The sequence below is a fragment of the Gouania willdenowi genome, chromosome 14 (genome assembly GCF_900634775.1).
Source record: "Gouania willdenowi chromosome 14, fGouWil2.1, whole genome shotgun sequence".
In the NCBI taxonomy this organism is placed as follows: Eukaryota; Metazoa; Chordata; class Actinopteri; order Blenniiformes; family Gobiesocidae; genus Gouania; species Gouania willdenowi.
In genome coordinates, this window is record NC_041057.1 from 17,101,534 (window position 1) to 17,118,703 (window position 17,170).

General features: G+C 39.2%; 1 protein-coding gene across 1 annotated transcript in view; it reads left to right on the forward strand.

The window, feature by feature from the left end:
* Nucleotides 1-14,950: 14,950 nt before the first annotated feature.
* tmem132e (transmembrane protein 132E) overlaps nucleotides 14,951-17,170 on the forward strand; it is a 389,634-nt gene continuing 387,414 nt past the window's right edge. The window contains exon 1 of the mRNA XM_028466769.1: nucleotides 14,951-15,504. Within this exon, the coding sequence (XP_028322570.1) occupies nucleotides 15,444-15,504 (61 nt within the window). The 5' untranslated portion in view covers nucleotides 14,951-15,443. The remainder of the gene's footprint in view (nucleotides 15,505-17,170) is intronic.

Here is a 17,170-nt window from a genome sequence, read left to right on the forward strand (position 1 = left end):
TGACCCATTATTGTCATTTTTACCCACTTTTCACCATATGTCATGCTCTTTTTTTTGGCAATTTAACCACATTCATGATTTGTCATGCCCATTATTTGCCAGTTTAATCTAATTGTTACTACTTTTTTCTGCCAATTTTTGCAATTCTAATTTTTAACCAGTTTCTGTGGTTTTAAAATTCCATTTCACCACCTTTTCCAGCATTTTTGGTCACTTTTAACCCGTTTTATTTCTGATTATAAAAAGGATTTACATCTTTAAGATGACTATATAGTATGGCCCAAACAACAATAAACTTCCTGGATAACAGTTGATATTATTCAGATAAATAAATAAATAAATGTGGTTATCACAGATTCATAGAACAATGGATGATCATTTTGATGACTTTATGGATGGGCCCCAAAAAGCTCTCTCCTGTATTTCTCCTTATAGATGGCCCTGTCTCCACATGACTGTTCTTCAATGTTCATGTCTGTGTTCAACCACCTTCAGGTACTTTGGGGGTCTTGGGCTGAAAAGGTTGAGAACCACTGTTCAACACATCCTCTATGCTAGCGGTAAAGCTTACCTCTCTTTTTATCCAGGTTCCAGCCCTCACCTACAGTCATGAGCTTTGAGCATTAACCATAAGAACAAGATCGCCATTGTGAGTGTGTCGCTAAATTTTTATTTTAAACAGCTTTCATAGATAACATTTATGTAAAAATGTCTTTGAAACAATACACCAGAGTTTTTTTTAATTCTTAAAAATAAGTGAACATTTTGGGGCTTTAAAACAAGTGTGATTAGAGCAAGAAAGCTGATGTTAAACATGTATTTTGGTCATGAAAACGCTGTTACTTGAAAATGCAAATAACAGCTGAGAAACAAATGTTTTTCTGCCATTTTTTTTTGCTTAAAACTTTAAATGATTTTTGAACATCCATCAATATCCTTGCTCTGGATTCAAACCGAAGGATGATTTTAGTGTTTTTTGCGATGAAATGAAGCTTTACTTGGGGAACCATCTGTCTGCTTCAAGCGCAACATCAATATTTGAGAGTCTTTGGTTTGTTTGTGTTTTTTAAACTCCAGACTTCAATCTGTTCTTCTAAACGTCTATCTTTTGGGCTTGTTTGTACTGTTGTTTTTGTGTTTTTTTTTGGGACTTGGAGCTTGTTTGTACCTGGCCTACCTCACTCTCATCCTCCAACTGGGTCCTCCAACATTTTAAGGATGACAGCTGTTATTGACATAAAAACTATTTAATCAGATCTGCACAGTGATAACTAACATTCTTTGTTTAGAGTGCATTGTTTGTCCCAAATCTTAGCGGTTTGTTGTGACAAGGGATAACTCCACTAAATTTTTATTCTTTAGTCCACTACATGGACCATGTCATAAGTTGAGGTTTTTGCTCCTAAGAAGTGAAAATGAGGACCCCCTCGAAAACGAGATGTTCCATCTCAAGGGGCATATCCTCCAATAAATAAATTTGAAATTTGAAATTGCCTTCCCCCTGTTCTCAAGAGAATATGGAGATACTAAAAGGTGGAACGTTTTCTGATCAATCTTTAATGATTGTTGCATTTCTCTGAATATTAGCGAACACTGTCTGGATGAATAATAGAAGAATATCTACCCCTTTTGCTTGTTTATTTTCTTTGAATTTTGTGACACCGTGTTGGTGAAACTATCAGTACTCCCATCAGATTTAGTTTGACATGGTCTGAACCTCCAAAGACTTTGTGTTGACAAGCTTGCACCACATTCTTTTTGGGTTTGTCTTTCCTGCACATTGACGTTGAGATTTTTCCTCCATCTACCAAATCCTGGCAGCGTCTTCCTTGTCTTAGATCTTGTGACTTGGGGAGAGCTGCTCGAGTTCAGTCAAATCACTGTCAGGTCTGTGAAAGCAGTCGGACGTGACGGAGTCAGGCTGTAAGTCAACTTCACAGGTGGTAAATGATTCCAGTCAAGGGAAAAAAATACAGGTGGGAAGCTGCATATGAAATGAATCCTGACTGATGAGAAAAGCACAAACCAGCTTGGCTAAAACACACACACACATACATCAGTGAAAGCAGCTATTTTTCTTTGGGACACAAGCCCTTGTCAAGGCCAGAGTGACGCTAATGCACCCCGTCATGTGCTTTTCTCCGTGGAATGTCACCTCCTCTGAAAAAGCTTTTCTCCACAACAAAAGTGACAGTGCGACTCCTCAGTGCGCAGATTTTCTTCACCGCCAGTATTTCTCTTTTATCCTTTTCTGTCAGCATCTCATATGGAATGTCGAGACATATCCTGAGCCTTGACCCCACAATCCTTTTAATATAAAGAAAAAAACAATGGTGGATGTTTCTGAGTGAGCACTGGCCATGGAGGCTAAGGAGAAAAACAGAGGTTGGTAATGGGAGTCTCGCTTATTAGCCACAATCTGCTTGTTGTTCAAATGTAAACAGGAGGATCATTTGCTTCCTGACTGGAAGCTGATGTTCATCTCCTGAAACGCCTTGAAGCATTTGTGTTTTTCCACTTTAACACCACCAGCCTGGAACATTGACACAAAGAAGGGTGTGTCCATAGATGAAGTTATTGAAGAATCACCCAAATTCTGAATTCGCAGCTTCACCAGCTTTGAACTCAAAAGGGGAAAAATCTGAGGAGGCAATAAAATGTTCATCAACCAACAACGCACACTTTTATTATATCACACAACACATCATCTTCCGGTAAAAGAAGGAGGAGGAGAAGAAGTTAAAGAAAATAACACTGCGCCTCACAGTGGCAAACACAACACACAGCAGCAACACCAAAACAAACTGAGTGCACCCAAATACACGAGTCTCTTAACACCCCCACTTGTATTCATTTTGCTGGAATTCAAACAAAAATGTTACTGTAATAAAAGGTGTGTCTTTCACTCATCTGCTAGCATTTCTTCAGTAGTGTGGCCTAAAACCTTGTTTCGCATGAAGCACAACTCCTTGTTTGTAGTACATTTCAGGTATTTCAGTACATTCTTCACAGTTACCCAATGTTTCTCTGTTGGTTCATTAAAGTGAAACAAAATTTGTGAAAGCTTGCTTACCACAAAATTTAAGTCTGGACGTGAACATGTTGTTAGATACAGTATATGAGGCTTCCCACAGCCCCTCTGTACATTCTTTGAATTTTGAATAGCTTTATTTGCCATTGCACATTACAAAGCAACGAGATATGATTTTAGATGAAAAATGGGATCACAACACAAGGGGAGGTGAGGGGGGAAAAAGACAGGTTTTGTATTGAATTCCCTATTTGAGAGTAAAGTAGAAAACTTGGGAAAAAAAACTCTCAATATACATGCATTAAGCAAATCAAAGAAAACACAGTCATGATAAACATATAGCACATGGGCAGGTGTGGGTGGGTGGTGGGTCCGGGGGCGGAGTGTAGGGGACAGGTGCAGGGCGAAGAGGTGGAGAGGATATCCAGCCGCTGGGGGGCATTGGCGTGCAGCCACTGGGCACTCCTCCACAGACACTTCCCCTGAGCTAGAGGGGTGGGGGGGCAGGTGGAGTGCGGTGTCGGCGTAGATAAAATGAAACCTTTGCTCTCCTCTCTGAAACAGTCAGATGTTATGTGGCCTTGATAGGCCTGGTTCAGCAGACCAGAGTCCAGTTGCTAATGTAGAGATTGAGACACAACCTTGGCGGCATGTTGGGGGAGGCCAAAAGGTGATAACAATTTGTTTTTGTTTCAGGCTAATACTTTCAGTAGCCTTGAAGTCTCTGGTCTCAGTAAATCAAATATTGTGGCATCAATTGGCCGAGACATCCTCTCTATCCTCTCCAAGATCGATTCGATTTTACGCAAAAGCACCCCAGAGTAGCCTCCTGCTTACTTTTGAGTTTGTTCATCATGATATTCTGAGAGTTCAGTACCCTGCCCCATCCTTCAGAGATGACTGGCAGCCTTCCCAAAACAGCTGCCAATGTAATACAGACTTTACAATAGATCAGCAAGCTGCCAGCTCCAATCAACAGCATCCCTACTATCATGATTAAAATCATGTATATATCCTCCACGTTCTTCACGGAGAGTAAAGCCAGGCACACAACCTTCCATCTGTCCCAGGAATCCATTGTGTATCCGGCTGCAAACGTTCCGTCCGGACACGCAGGCTTACCTCGGCCTGGTCTTCTCATTGAGAAAATTTGATCAATAGCATTAAGTGACCAGCTGACCAATTCCATGATTATGTTTGTTGTATGAATGCAGAGAGAATCTCCTAGATCCACAAGACAGTAGTTAGGGAGGAGGGTAGTAGCAAAGAAGAAATGCGAGCGCCTTTGAAGAAAAGCAGAAAAGATCACACAAATTTAATGCATTGTCTACAGCTTTTGACCACAGGGAATTTTTTCGGGGATTGCAGTTTTGCATGTCAAACTTCTCTAATATGTTTTTAACGTAAGCTTCTTGAGACATTATTACACATCCATCAGAGTGAGTAAAATCAATACCTAAAAAATGCTTGAGTTCACCAAAATCTTTCATCTTACATTTTTCAGAAAGCATTTCTTTTGCATCCTTTATAACCTTTTCATTGCTTGCTGCATTTACTAGATCATCAACCCAAATGATCATTATCACCTTTCCATGTTTTTGTCTCTTTCGCATGTATACAATGATCTGCTGGGTTTTGTCTGAAATCATCTTCACTCAAACAATCATGAAAGTTTAAATTCTGTGTGTCTTTGGAGTCTTTTTGTATATATTTTTTTATTAATCATTTGGTGTATTTCTATGGTCATTTTGTATATTTTCTTAGTTGTTTTTGTATTTTTCTATCATTTTGAGTTTTTGTTATTGTTTTGTGTATTTGTTTGGGGGCCACACAAAATCACACTGAGGACCACATCTGGCCCATTTCTGATCTCGACAAGACATTCCCCTTTCTGATGATCCACTACCTGTGTCCATCTTCACAGCATGTTGTCTTCTAGTAATGCAGGAGTATACCCAAAGCTCTTGCAGCTTCATCTTCGGTCCTAACTTATTTTTTAAAGATTTTAAGCAGAATCCATTTTCTTTACCAAAATAATCAGATGTACTGAAAAAAGGACAACACTTCGTCCATTTTGTGGCTGAGCCAACCATCCTACTTAAGCTTATGAGGAATCCAGTTTTTGTCACTGGCAGTCATACAAGGAGTATTGGCGAAGGTAAACTGGAGACGATGACGATCCACACTTTGCCATGTGTGGCAGTTGTTGTGCTTCTCATGGCGCGTCTTGAAGCCCCCGGCATCGAGTTTTAACAAAAAAACAGGGTGTGTCCATGGATAAAGTTCAGGAAGAATCACCTAAAATCAGAATAATATGACCACAGTGTCTTCTTTAGTGAAGGTCAGAAGATATTTTAAAGTTAAAATTCTCTTAGTTAAATTCTTCTTAAAAAGATGCGAGAAAGCCAAGGGAGCATATTGGAACTTTACCAGTCGGTGTATTAGTTTAACTGGTGATCATTTTAACTGGTGATTTAACTGTTTACACCTCTTATTCAGTCACAATACAATGAAAACACACTTTTGATGATGTATTCATTTTAGGTTTCCACAACTTCTGTTTTGTCATAGTCACAATACCATGATCACTTGATTAGCCATAACGAATAGAAATGCTTCCAAAGATGCAGGAGAATGATGAGAGAACCACTTCAGGTTGTTGATACATCAGATCACGCCGTGCATTTGGCATGCACGCACATCGTATGCTGATAAACAACACAAACCCCGTCTACATAAAATATTTGAAATTCAAAAAATACATCAGATTTCTAACCAAGGGAACATACGTTTTCACAAACCCCTTTAAAGCAAAGTCTTTTCTCCTTCTGTCTCTTGTATCCTCCATGTAACTCCATCAATCTTCCAACAATAACCAAATTATACATGACACCATACATGTAACATTAAACTATGTCTATATATGAGCTAGTGTGCATCAAACCGCAGCCCTCACATTAGATTACAAGCTAATAGCAGATCGATAATTGATATTCATAGTTTGCGGTGTGTGTCGGCTGGTTATTATTCGAGCCACTAAGAAAATGTTAAAATCAATGAGCGGTCGTAATGAACTCCTGCCATTCTGTGAACAATGAGATGCAGAGCTCGTTCTCTCAACACGTCCAATTTGTCACAACCACATAGACTCAATTCACCTGTATTCATCTCACACCTGAGTCAAAGCCAAGAGATGAGATGAGTCGCTGCTATAACAGCGCTGTGCATATTTCCTCCTGATTGTTGAATTGTAAAGGTTTTCTTTAACCCTATGGAATCCAGAGGGCTATTCTTTTTATTTCATCCTCATATGTCACCCTAAAAACAGAAAGATTCTGTATTTCTTTGTCTAGTGTTAGCAGCAACAAAGCATTTTTATAACTTAAAGATGAAAATAAGAATTGTACATTTAGTAACGAGTTAAATAGATTTATTACATTATAATATAGGCATGCAGGTGGTGTAGTAGGGGTTTACTGGACCATAATTCTGCCCTGGAATTTTCTGTCCAGACCAGCCCACTATATTATAAGCGGAGACCATGTAGAAGTTGTAATTAAATCAGTGATTCTCAACATGTGGCTCTTTATGTCTTGATTTTATTTAATTATTCAAGAAGCCTAAAAAGGGGGAAACTTTTTAACCCCTATTGACCTATTTCCTTTGGCCATTTTGCAACTTAATTTATCCCAATTTTGCCCCTTTTCAAAAAGTTCTGGCACTTTTTTCAGACTTTAGCTACTTTTTGCCAATAAATAACTCTTTTAAGCTCTTTTTGACACTTATCCAAAAAGCGATCCACAGTGCGCGCGTGCACAAGAAGACCAGTGAGGTTCGTTTAGGAGGGGAGGGGGAAGCGTGGCATGCCTCATGATTCTACATACCGCAGCTTTAAGCTACCCTTTGCCATTCCATACCACCTTGTTCCTCTTTTTTGGCCCCTTTTTTGGCCACTCTTGACTGCTTTTGGCCCATTTTAGTCACTTTTCACTCTCTTATTGCCACATTTTTGCCACTTTTGGACCATTTTTGCCTCCGCTCGCTTGTCAAAAAAAAGAAAAAAAAAAAAACACTTGGCAGACTGAACCGGGCCACTTTGAGTCGACGATGCCCGGTATGCCAGATGGCCAGACCACCGCTGTTCTGGGTTCAAGTCCTGGGGTTGACACATTGGTCTGTGTGCTGTGTGGAGTTTTCTTTTTGTCCTCGTGCTCCCACTAAACAAAACATGTACGCTAGGTTAATTTAAGTGAGTGAGTGGTTGTGTGTTTGGTGATGAACTGGTGCTCTGTCCAGGGTGTAACCCCACCTATAGGGCCCATTGAGAGCTTCCATGACCCTTATCAGCAATAAGGAGACCAGAAAATAAATGAATGAACTATATACAAAACTATCTGGTTTGTAACTAAGCACTAAAGTGCCAGATGTGACAAGAACATGACATGCTAATGCTGATTGGCTGAAATCTCCAAAATGGCAATGCCCACATTTGAATAGATTTTACTTTTGTTTAAGGCAAGAATGAAATACATTTTTGACACAAATTTGTAACAGTAAGTGTTATTGTTTAGCTTCAGACCCGTCCTCTAAAGTGCGTTTATGGGATGGTTTGGTATCAAAGGCTTAAACGCTCACGCAGGGATGTTTGATCACCTACTGAATGAAAGCTGTTTTTTGTAGCTGTGGGATTTCTTCTTTTTCAGAATAAGCCTTGTTTTTTTTTTACCACTTCGCCTAAGGGGAAAAAATCCCATTTAATTGTTGGGCAAGAACAAGAAACGGGAATGATCTTCAGAACCAATTTTAGTGGCGTTAAACAAAGAAACAGTGACTGAACATGAACGCACACACAGCTGGTACAAACAATAGTAGACAAGATGCAAACACTGTAAACTAACAGATTAATAATGCTGTCCACGTGACTTCTTTTTTTTAAACTCTCTCCTTCAAGCATTTCATTTGTCCTACACACACGCACAAAAACAACATTTTTCTTTCACCCTTTTTCATTTAATATTCAAATGTTTTACACATTCTCCTGCAAAGCGACACAAAACTAAAACCTGCATAATGGATACATATCACAGCTTGTGGTGCTGAATTATTCCCTGCCATTAAAAACTGGGATTGCGTGAAGGTAACCAATGCGTTGTATCCAGCTGTTTGACACGTCTTTGTCTTAATGTTGCCTGTGATATAACAGCATCTCTGTTTGATATTCAGAAGCAAAATGTGTGAAGTCAAACCCTGCTGCTGCCTCTATTGTTTTCAGTGATTTAGCTTTCAGAGGTATTTTTGTGCTGCAATCTTGTCAACTTATTGTGCTTTTGGGTATATTTTGTCGTGGAACACGTAGTAATAATGTTTCAGTAATTTTGGTGCCAAAGACGAGCAAAATAGTAACACAAACACAAATGGCTCCTGGCTGTGCTTCAAAATAAAACTTCAAAATAAAAGCACTTCACCCGGTTCTTCAATTAAAATTTTCTTTTTGTGAATATAATTTACACTCTAAATCATAATTTAAAAATCCATATCTATTATATGGATGGATAGAGGGATGGGTGGATGGATGGATGGATGGATGATGGATGGATCAGCTGACATTGGAGTTCAGCAAGGCAGGAATGTCTACATGCCTGTACGGTAGGGAAGTTAACCGAGAAAGTTTGCCGATGTAAATGTTTAAGAGGTGCCGATACAGATCCATGGGGAACTCCATTTCAGAGCTGACTGAGTCTCCGGACTACAGGATGAAGTTGCAATTTAATATGATTGTTCAACTTGAAAAATTATTATTCAACATGTAAAAGTTCATTTTCTAAAAATAGAAAATAAATACAAAAATGATCCAGTTGGGCTGTTATTGTATTATAATAGTTATTGTTATCCATTCACATGTTGTTTGTTTGTTTTTTTCAAATGATTGTTTATGTTGTGTGTACTGTTTAATTTGATAATCTTTTACTAAATGGGGATCTTTCTTTGGCCGAGAAACCCAAATAGAAGAAATAAATAGTTCAGTGTCTTCTGGGAAATGTATAACACATTTTCAGAGGTGGCTATAGATTATTCTGGAATTTTGGTCGCTTCCCATGAAATGTATGATTTTGGTCTCTTATAGAAAAAATGTCAAAATCAAAATACTAAGCCAATCAGAGTGTGCACGGGGTCGGGCACTTATTGTGATAAACAGAGGTTCACTGCTCCACGTCTGTCAATATACCTTCATTTACAGCTTCTCATGGTCATTTTTCTTTACAGTAGTCAGTGCTGAGCAAACTTATTGTAATGGTTTGGATTCCTTATGCCAGTTCTTATTTTTATGCATTACAATCTGGCTTTGATACCTGATTGTGTTCTATCTACAGTATTTACTGCTGAATGCATCCTCTCAAATTGCATTTTTCAGACATTTTGTCACCAATCACTGTTTTTATTCTCTTATACGCTTTAGATATATGTCACATCAAGATTGAACATGCATCGTAGCGTCAACGCTATTTGTTTTGAATCGAATGCACACATAACTACACTCACAGCTCAGTGAGAAGCCACAACACATTTACTGGGACAATAGAAGTTCACGTTACCTCAATAGATCGGGGTTCAAGCACATATATTTAGCTCCGTCTGCAGGTCACTGTTCTGAAATACAGATGAAAGGTGAGGTGTTTTTACTTTACTACTCACCACTGTTTCCTGTCGATGATGTTTTAATGTGAGGCACAAACATAAACAAGACTTTTCCTTTAAAGTCACGTTTTAATGTGTGTCAGTTTTAAGTAACAACTATACTCGTTAGGCTGTTAAAATTGTGTTAAAGTAACTTTTAAATGCTTTAGAGACACAATTACCCCCCACTGCTCTTTTCCTATAATCAGAAACCTAATGAAGTGAGACTTAAGTACTTCTGAGGATGTATTGCTCCTCCGTGGGTAACTCTGACTGTATTTATGTTACGTCTTTCCTCGTCCATGTGATGCCGCTCAATCCTTCCACAGTTTGGGTTGCTGATTTAGGGATGTGACAATATGTGGGTGGATGAAAACAGAAAATTAGGTGTATTGTTCAATTCCTCACCGCCGTCGAGGCCAATGACCCAATGTTCCCACTGCCTGCAATTAAAATGATCTCATCACCGGCTCCATTAATTTCCAATAGAGCCGGGAGCCGGTGCACGGACTCTCGTTAGGCGCAAAGTCATGTAAAAAAAAAAAAAAGGGAGAAAACCGTAGCCCTTTTCCCCACATTTCCCTACTCGGCTGTCAGTGTGATTTACCTTTATCGACACGTGTTCTGCCTGCTGAGTGTGAAATGAACAAGAAGAACAGTGTTACCGCAACAGCTGTGGGTCGCCGTAGGGCAAATTCTGACCAATTGTCATCAATCACAACTCTGCGGTGAAAGACACATTTGTCAAGATGTCAGGGAGCAGTTTGTACAATTACCTGTCATGTGTTGACTTTGCATAATCACACGACGGTCAATTATTTGAACTTGAGGTTTTAGTTTCAGAGAAGAATGAAGGTTTAATGATACCTGCTGAGTGAAAAACTACATCTTAAAGGTCTCTGTGTGTGTTGAAAACACACTGTTATGGAAACAAAGTATTTGATACGCCTTACGGAGGACATTTTGGCAGGCTGTGGCGGTCGAACCATGACTCGGCAACAATAATCATGTAGGGCGTATTAAAACTGTGACTCGGCAAAATACCCAGGTACAGACTGTAGCGTTTGAACAAGGACTTATAAATGATCGTGTGCTGGCAAAACCATGACTCAGCCACAATATTCAGTGAGAAAATTGAGGTAAATTGTGGCATTGAAACAGTGACTCAGAGTAAACACTCATGTAAAGCATGTTGAAGAAACAACCCACCAAATATTACTCAAGTAAGCTGCGCTCTTCAAATCATGACTCATCGACTATATTTAGTAGGGATGCACCAAAATGAAAATTCTTGTCCGAAATTGAAAGTGAGAAAACCAAGTCTGAAAACCGAAAGAAATTATGTCAATTATTAGTACCATTGCATTTCTGGCTATGAATGTATGAATGTGTGCTAACCTCACTAAAAATGAAAGCATTCCATCTGCATACATTAATATTAATGCTCCAAAGAATGAATCAATTATAATTATATGAAAAGATTTTTTTTTTTAGCAATGACGTTCCAACAATGCACAATATGAAAGAAAAGAAAATTCAATACAAAACGTTTAACATGACCCAACTTACTGTATGTATACGTTTAATAATAATACATACATACAATACAATAGTACAATAATACAAAGCATATCCAGGCTTATAACTAGCTGGGCTGCTGAGTCAATTAAATATGTTTTCTAATGAAACACAAAATGCATTGAAGTTCTTGATGAAGAGCAGCTTCTCTGCTTTATTCTGCGTTTTTTTACGTGTATCGGCATTGGCCGATGCGGGCTGCTGCGTTTGCCAATTCGCATTATTTACAGAGAGAAAAAATATATTTTACTTGTTCTTGTTCTACATCACCTGTTTTTAATATTTGTTAAAGATTTTTTACTTGTTAATTTCAATAAAATGTTCCTTTTTTTAAAAAAAATTGAAACTCGTACCATTTGCTATCAACATTGTGTAATTATTTGGGGAGCAAAAGTAATATTGGCTCTAAGTATAGGCTCATGAAAAGGCTCAGTCTGTGTCGGTCATCGGCTAAGGCTGATTGAAAAACGACTGGTATCGGCCCTAAAACAATCCATATCGGTCTATCGCTACTTGAGGGTGAACTTTTCATTATTTTCTCTCTGTGGTCCATCTTATGCTCTGCTTAGAAGATGCTTCAGTGCTCAGATACACTGAAATACAGCACTCCGTGGACATGTCGGCACACGTTCAGACAGTCGCGTGCTGACTGCAGTGTTTGCTCGCTTTATCACAACACCTTGTTTTGGTGAAAAGATGTTTTGGCCAAATATGGCCCAAAATGCAATTTTGGGCCATATTTAGGTTTGTTAGGTTGATTAAATGTGCAAAACCAAGACTAGCTCTTCTTCAGACATTGATTTAAATTTATGTCATTTTTGTATAGCATTATATATACTGGGCCTACGATGGACTGGCGCCCTGTCTAGGGTGTACCCCCGCCATGAGTAAGCTGGAGACACCATCAGACCCTAACTGCGTCAGAAAATGGATGGATATTATATACTGAGCACAGTAGCATGTATGCTGCACGTCTTAGTGATAATTATCATTCACACTGGATAAGTATTATCTGGGGATCCCATGTAATAATAAATGACACCCCAATGACTGCTTTAAGCCTAAGATTTTGCTGAAATCTCTCGGATATGATGTTGTCGCGCTGCGTATTGCGTAACATTCTCTCACATTGTTTTCAACATGGCGGCGCTAAGAAGAAAAGTAGGCTCCTGGACGCAAGAAAAAACCTTAAAATTAATAACAAATAAATTAGTATGATTAGTATTATCACAGGACCTCGAAGTTCAGCAAAATATCGTAGGTATTTTGCGGGCGAATTTTTACTTTACAAATGACTGACATGGCCGATTCGCACGGGATTAACATCAAACATTCTCCGCTATTATTACAAATCGCACGTGGACCCTAGGTAAAACTAGTCCTGTGCGAATAGGGCTTTATATGATATACTTTTCATAATGCATATTAATGATATTAATAAATCATGTAAAATACATAAAGGCTCAGCACTGCCTTTTGGGTAAAGAACTCAAGAAATGAAGTAAAGATTGACCCAAACAGGTTGTATCTGTTTCTGTTCCAGGAGCTTAGATTGAAACACAAATCACCATAAATTGAACACAAACAGCTTCGGGCCTGCACACTTCTTTCTTTTGGATGAAGGGGAGGTGGGAGAGACATGCTCATGATTCATTTCGTTCGTGATGCTGTCAGATTACAGCCAAGTCAAGCCACCGGTGCTTGATATGGTTAACACAGGAAGTACACAAAGCTCATTTCAAAATAAAACACTTTTAAATTGACATTAGGGATGACGTTGCAAACACTGTGAAAGGACAAAATATTAATTGCGAAAATATTCATTTGGTGTGTAAAACAACGTGGTCTGCTTGTAATCTTCCAACGTATGTCCTATCAGTAGCGTGCAGACTGTGCAGTCATCATAAGTAAAAAATAGTGTGAAAATGATGTGAAAAAAAATCAATTTTGTCCACTTGACTGCTTTATAAATTAGTTTTCTGTATGATTTCAACATTTTCATGGTCAAATTGACTAATTTTACGCATTACAGTGAGGGATTTATGAGCTCAGATGACGCTCGGTCATCAGTTGGCACTCGCCCTTTGGTGTCTCTTTATATCTTTAAACGTCAGATTACACATGTACTACACATACCAACGCTCCACGGCCTGTCTGATTTGTTTAATAAATGTGTGTAAGTAAGTAATTTATTTATAAAGTGCTTTTTCTAGATAAAATAACATGCATGTGAGGCGAAAAGTACCACGCTGCACTGACTGGTGGCCATGGTGCGCTGGTTCCCTGCAAGGGGTACATCACGTGTACCCCCTAGGGGTGCATGAACATGTTGAGCAATACATTCATGAATTTATTTTTGACATAATAAGTCATTTTATATCCTAGTTCAGACACTGTATGTGTCCACAAGACACAGATTGGCATTAAACGGCATCATTGGAAAACAAAATATTGTTGCCTTATGTTTCTACAGAATCCTACTAATTAGGGAAAAAATTGTCAAAAAAAAAAAAAACAGAAATAAATTAGCCAAAAAAAAAAAAAAAAAAAAGTCCTATAAACAGAAGAAGAAAAAAACAAACCAGTAAAATCAATTATTCAGAAAAACTACTTCTGTACTAAACACAGTGTAAACATGCAGTCAACAAAATACAGTTATATATAATTTAAACTACTACACACTCATTTGAATATAGAAATAAACACTTTATTGTTACCAAAAAAAATAAATGGTCAAAAAAACTTTATCCGCTGTTAAAGCTGATATCCGGAGTTTCTGAGAAACGTCTCGATGCCCCGCCTTAAACAGCTCCACTTCCTCCCACTGCGTCTGCCAATCTACCAGAAGCCACGCCTCTACTTTTCTGTGCGTGCATCGCGTAACATAACAAGGTCGCATCGGGTCACATTGATATAGGTTTATAGGTCAGATAAGAGAATAAATCATATTTGTATGTTTGCTGTTGTGACGCGCGGCCTTGTTTCCGTGCACATTTCTTCATTCACTTTGATTGACAGTCTCAAAAACAGGAAGTTGAAGCCTATTGGCTGGGCCATCACGGCGCCCGTTTCCATTTATATAGGGGTCTATAGGACGAAGGAGGGACTTATATACATTAATGTATATGAATGACTACCGGCAGTAGACCATAGTAAAATACTAGTCAAGTATTTTTTTCACATTTCAAAGGAATCATACATAAACATAGATTTCTCAGAAACTCAACTTTAAGGGTTTTTTTTTTTTTTTAAATTTTAAGTCACGAATCCCATTTATTTTGAAAATCATAGCAGGAACTGGCTCATACATAGCAGCAGCTTTATTACCAGGAGCTTCATGTGTGGACGTTTTAAGGTGAACAGTTTAGGGAGCGGAGTTGGAAGCCCGCACTGTGGAGCTGATGATGGAGAATCCAGCGTGTGTTTGAGCTCCATCCATCACCGGGTCCGAACCCAACCGGGACACAGTGTGGACTTCACGGCACTGACGATGCCTTTTTGCGGCTCTGCAGGTTAATTAAAACCTCCACAAAGTCACAGAATTACTGGATTTTTTTTTTTTGGTGGGTGGGTGTGGGTGGGGGGGATTTGTTGCACGTCTGTGGGCACCTGAGGAAGAGTGACTGTTAGATGAATTATCATTGCGAGGCTGCAGGTTCAACATTGTTGCGTTGCTCATGGGCTCACAGAAGTCCGTCTGTCAGCAGGTTTGCGCAGGGACAGTGAGAGCGGACTGTTGATTAGAGCTGATGAGCTTCAGCTGATGATTGTCGGCTGATTGCTTCAGCCTGGACCAGCTGCAGAGACCAGACCCACTGCTCCACACCACCGCTCCTTCACTCATTCTGGGAGTGTTTTTTGGCTCCGCTTTGCGCTCAAACGACTTCATTGTGAACCATTCCGGGAGTGTTTTATCGTTCCACTCCACGCGAGAAGGACTCGTGTAACTTTGCTGTTCCATGTGGAGGAGAAGCTCCAGCCTGGCTTGAGAAGATGCGCCTCAGCTCAACCTGAGGGAATCATTGGAAGGATTTTTTTTTTTTTTTTGGACTCCGGAAAAGTCGAGCAGACGCACATCTGCCGTGAAGCTGAGCTCCAACCTGCAGGAAGGCTGGCGGTTTTCCAACATCTGGGAGGTTTCAACATCTGGATTTCTACCATGTCAGCTGGGCGGGATCTCAGATGGCCTCTGTTCATCTGCGTGGCGGCGCTTTCGTGTGGTGAGCCCCAGAATAACCACCACCATCATCATCATCATCACCACCTTTCCAACATTCTCTCACTATATCTTCAGCCCTAATGTTCTGACATCCTGCTTCACTGATGCTGACATCTTTCCACCATAAGCTGCAATTAATCTCATTTAAATCACACTTGACTCTTTAATCGACCTGTGACGTCACAACGTAAACTCAGTTTAGCAGCTTATTTGACACAGTCTTCAACGTTTCCAAAATAAAGTGTGTGGATTAGGGCTGGGTGATATGGACCAAAACTCATATCTCAATATTTTTTTTTCTCAAAATGCCTATAAACAATATAAATCTCGGTAATTTTAATTAAGGCTGACCATAAAGACAATTCAGGGTTAAATTTTGACACAAAATGCCACAGACATTTATTAACAAACAGTTGCATAATATGTGCCATTTTTGGCTTTTACTCCTATAAAGGACAGCACGTGTGAGTGAGTTCTGTAGTTATGTGGCTTGTTTAGGGGAAGGTGTTCAGTGACTCCTGAAACAAAATAAGCTATAAAAAATAGAAAGTGTATTTGCACGGTTGCCGTACAGCCATCCCCGGTGCTAGTGGTACGGTTACCGAAGTGCACGTACGTAGCGTCTTAGGGTTAGGATTAGCTATAGGTTATAACCCAGTATCGCAACAATCTTTAGGATTAGGGTAAGGTTTGGTCTTAGTCACGTGACCTAAACTGGCCAAATAGGAGCGCTGCATACGGATAGAATGTCGATCTACTGATACGGCAACCGTACGGATAGCCACTGCCTAATATGTGTATATATATATATCGATATAGGTGATATCAAACTCTTCTATGTCGCCAAAATAGAAAACTTGATATATGTTGAATCTGGATATATCGCCCAGCCCTATTCTTGATTATAATTGGCTTTTCTTTTGATACTTTGAATGTGAAACTAGGATATTTGCCCCACATCAATCTTGAAAATGAAGATTTCTACAACAATTAATTGATTTGCAAAACTAAGAATTATGATTAGGTTACAAGAATTCTGGTCCATAGATGAGTTGGAACTGGAGTTTGTCTGTGTGGAGTTTGCATGTTCTCCATGCTCGTGTTCATTGGAGTGAATAAGTCTGAATGTGTCCAGACAACAGTTTCTCCTAGTGTTTATCAAACCAACACGACCTGGTGTATCAGTGATACGAAATTACATTTGCACAAGGAGGCACAATTTGCAAATCCTTTTTAAAATAATAATAATTTGAAAGGCGTATTTTATTTTTATGTTTTTTATTGATTCTAATTTTCCCTGTGGTGGTGTGAGTGAGCTGCTAGCTGTGATATTTTGTGCTCCAGGCCTCCCAATGCTGGATGAATGTGACTGATATTGCTCAGCGCTTTGGGACTACTTTGAAAAGCATTACTATTTTTCTACTCAGGCTTTTATTTTGAAACAAGGTTATGTGCTTGAGCCCTTTTTGTGCATTTAAAAACAACAAACCTGAACTAAAAAATGGATGAAGATGACATCTGGTCCATTCCACAGTTAAACCTGCAAACTCAGTGCACATTTTGCACGTTGTCCCCATCGTGTGTCCGTTGGGCCTTAAATTCTCATTTTCCATGTGACGTAGTTGGCATCTGGTCCTAGCGTTAGACCTGTGACCTTTATGTTCCTG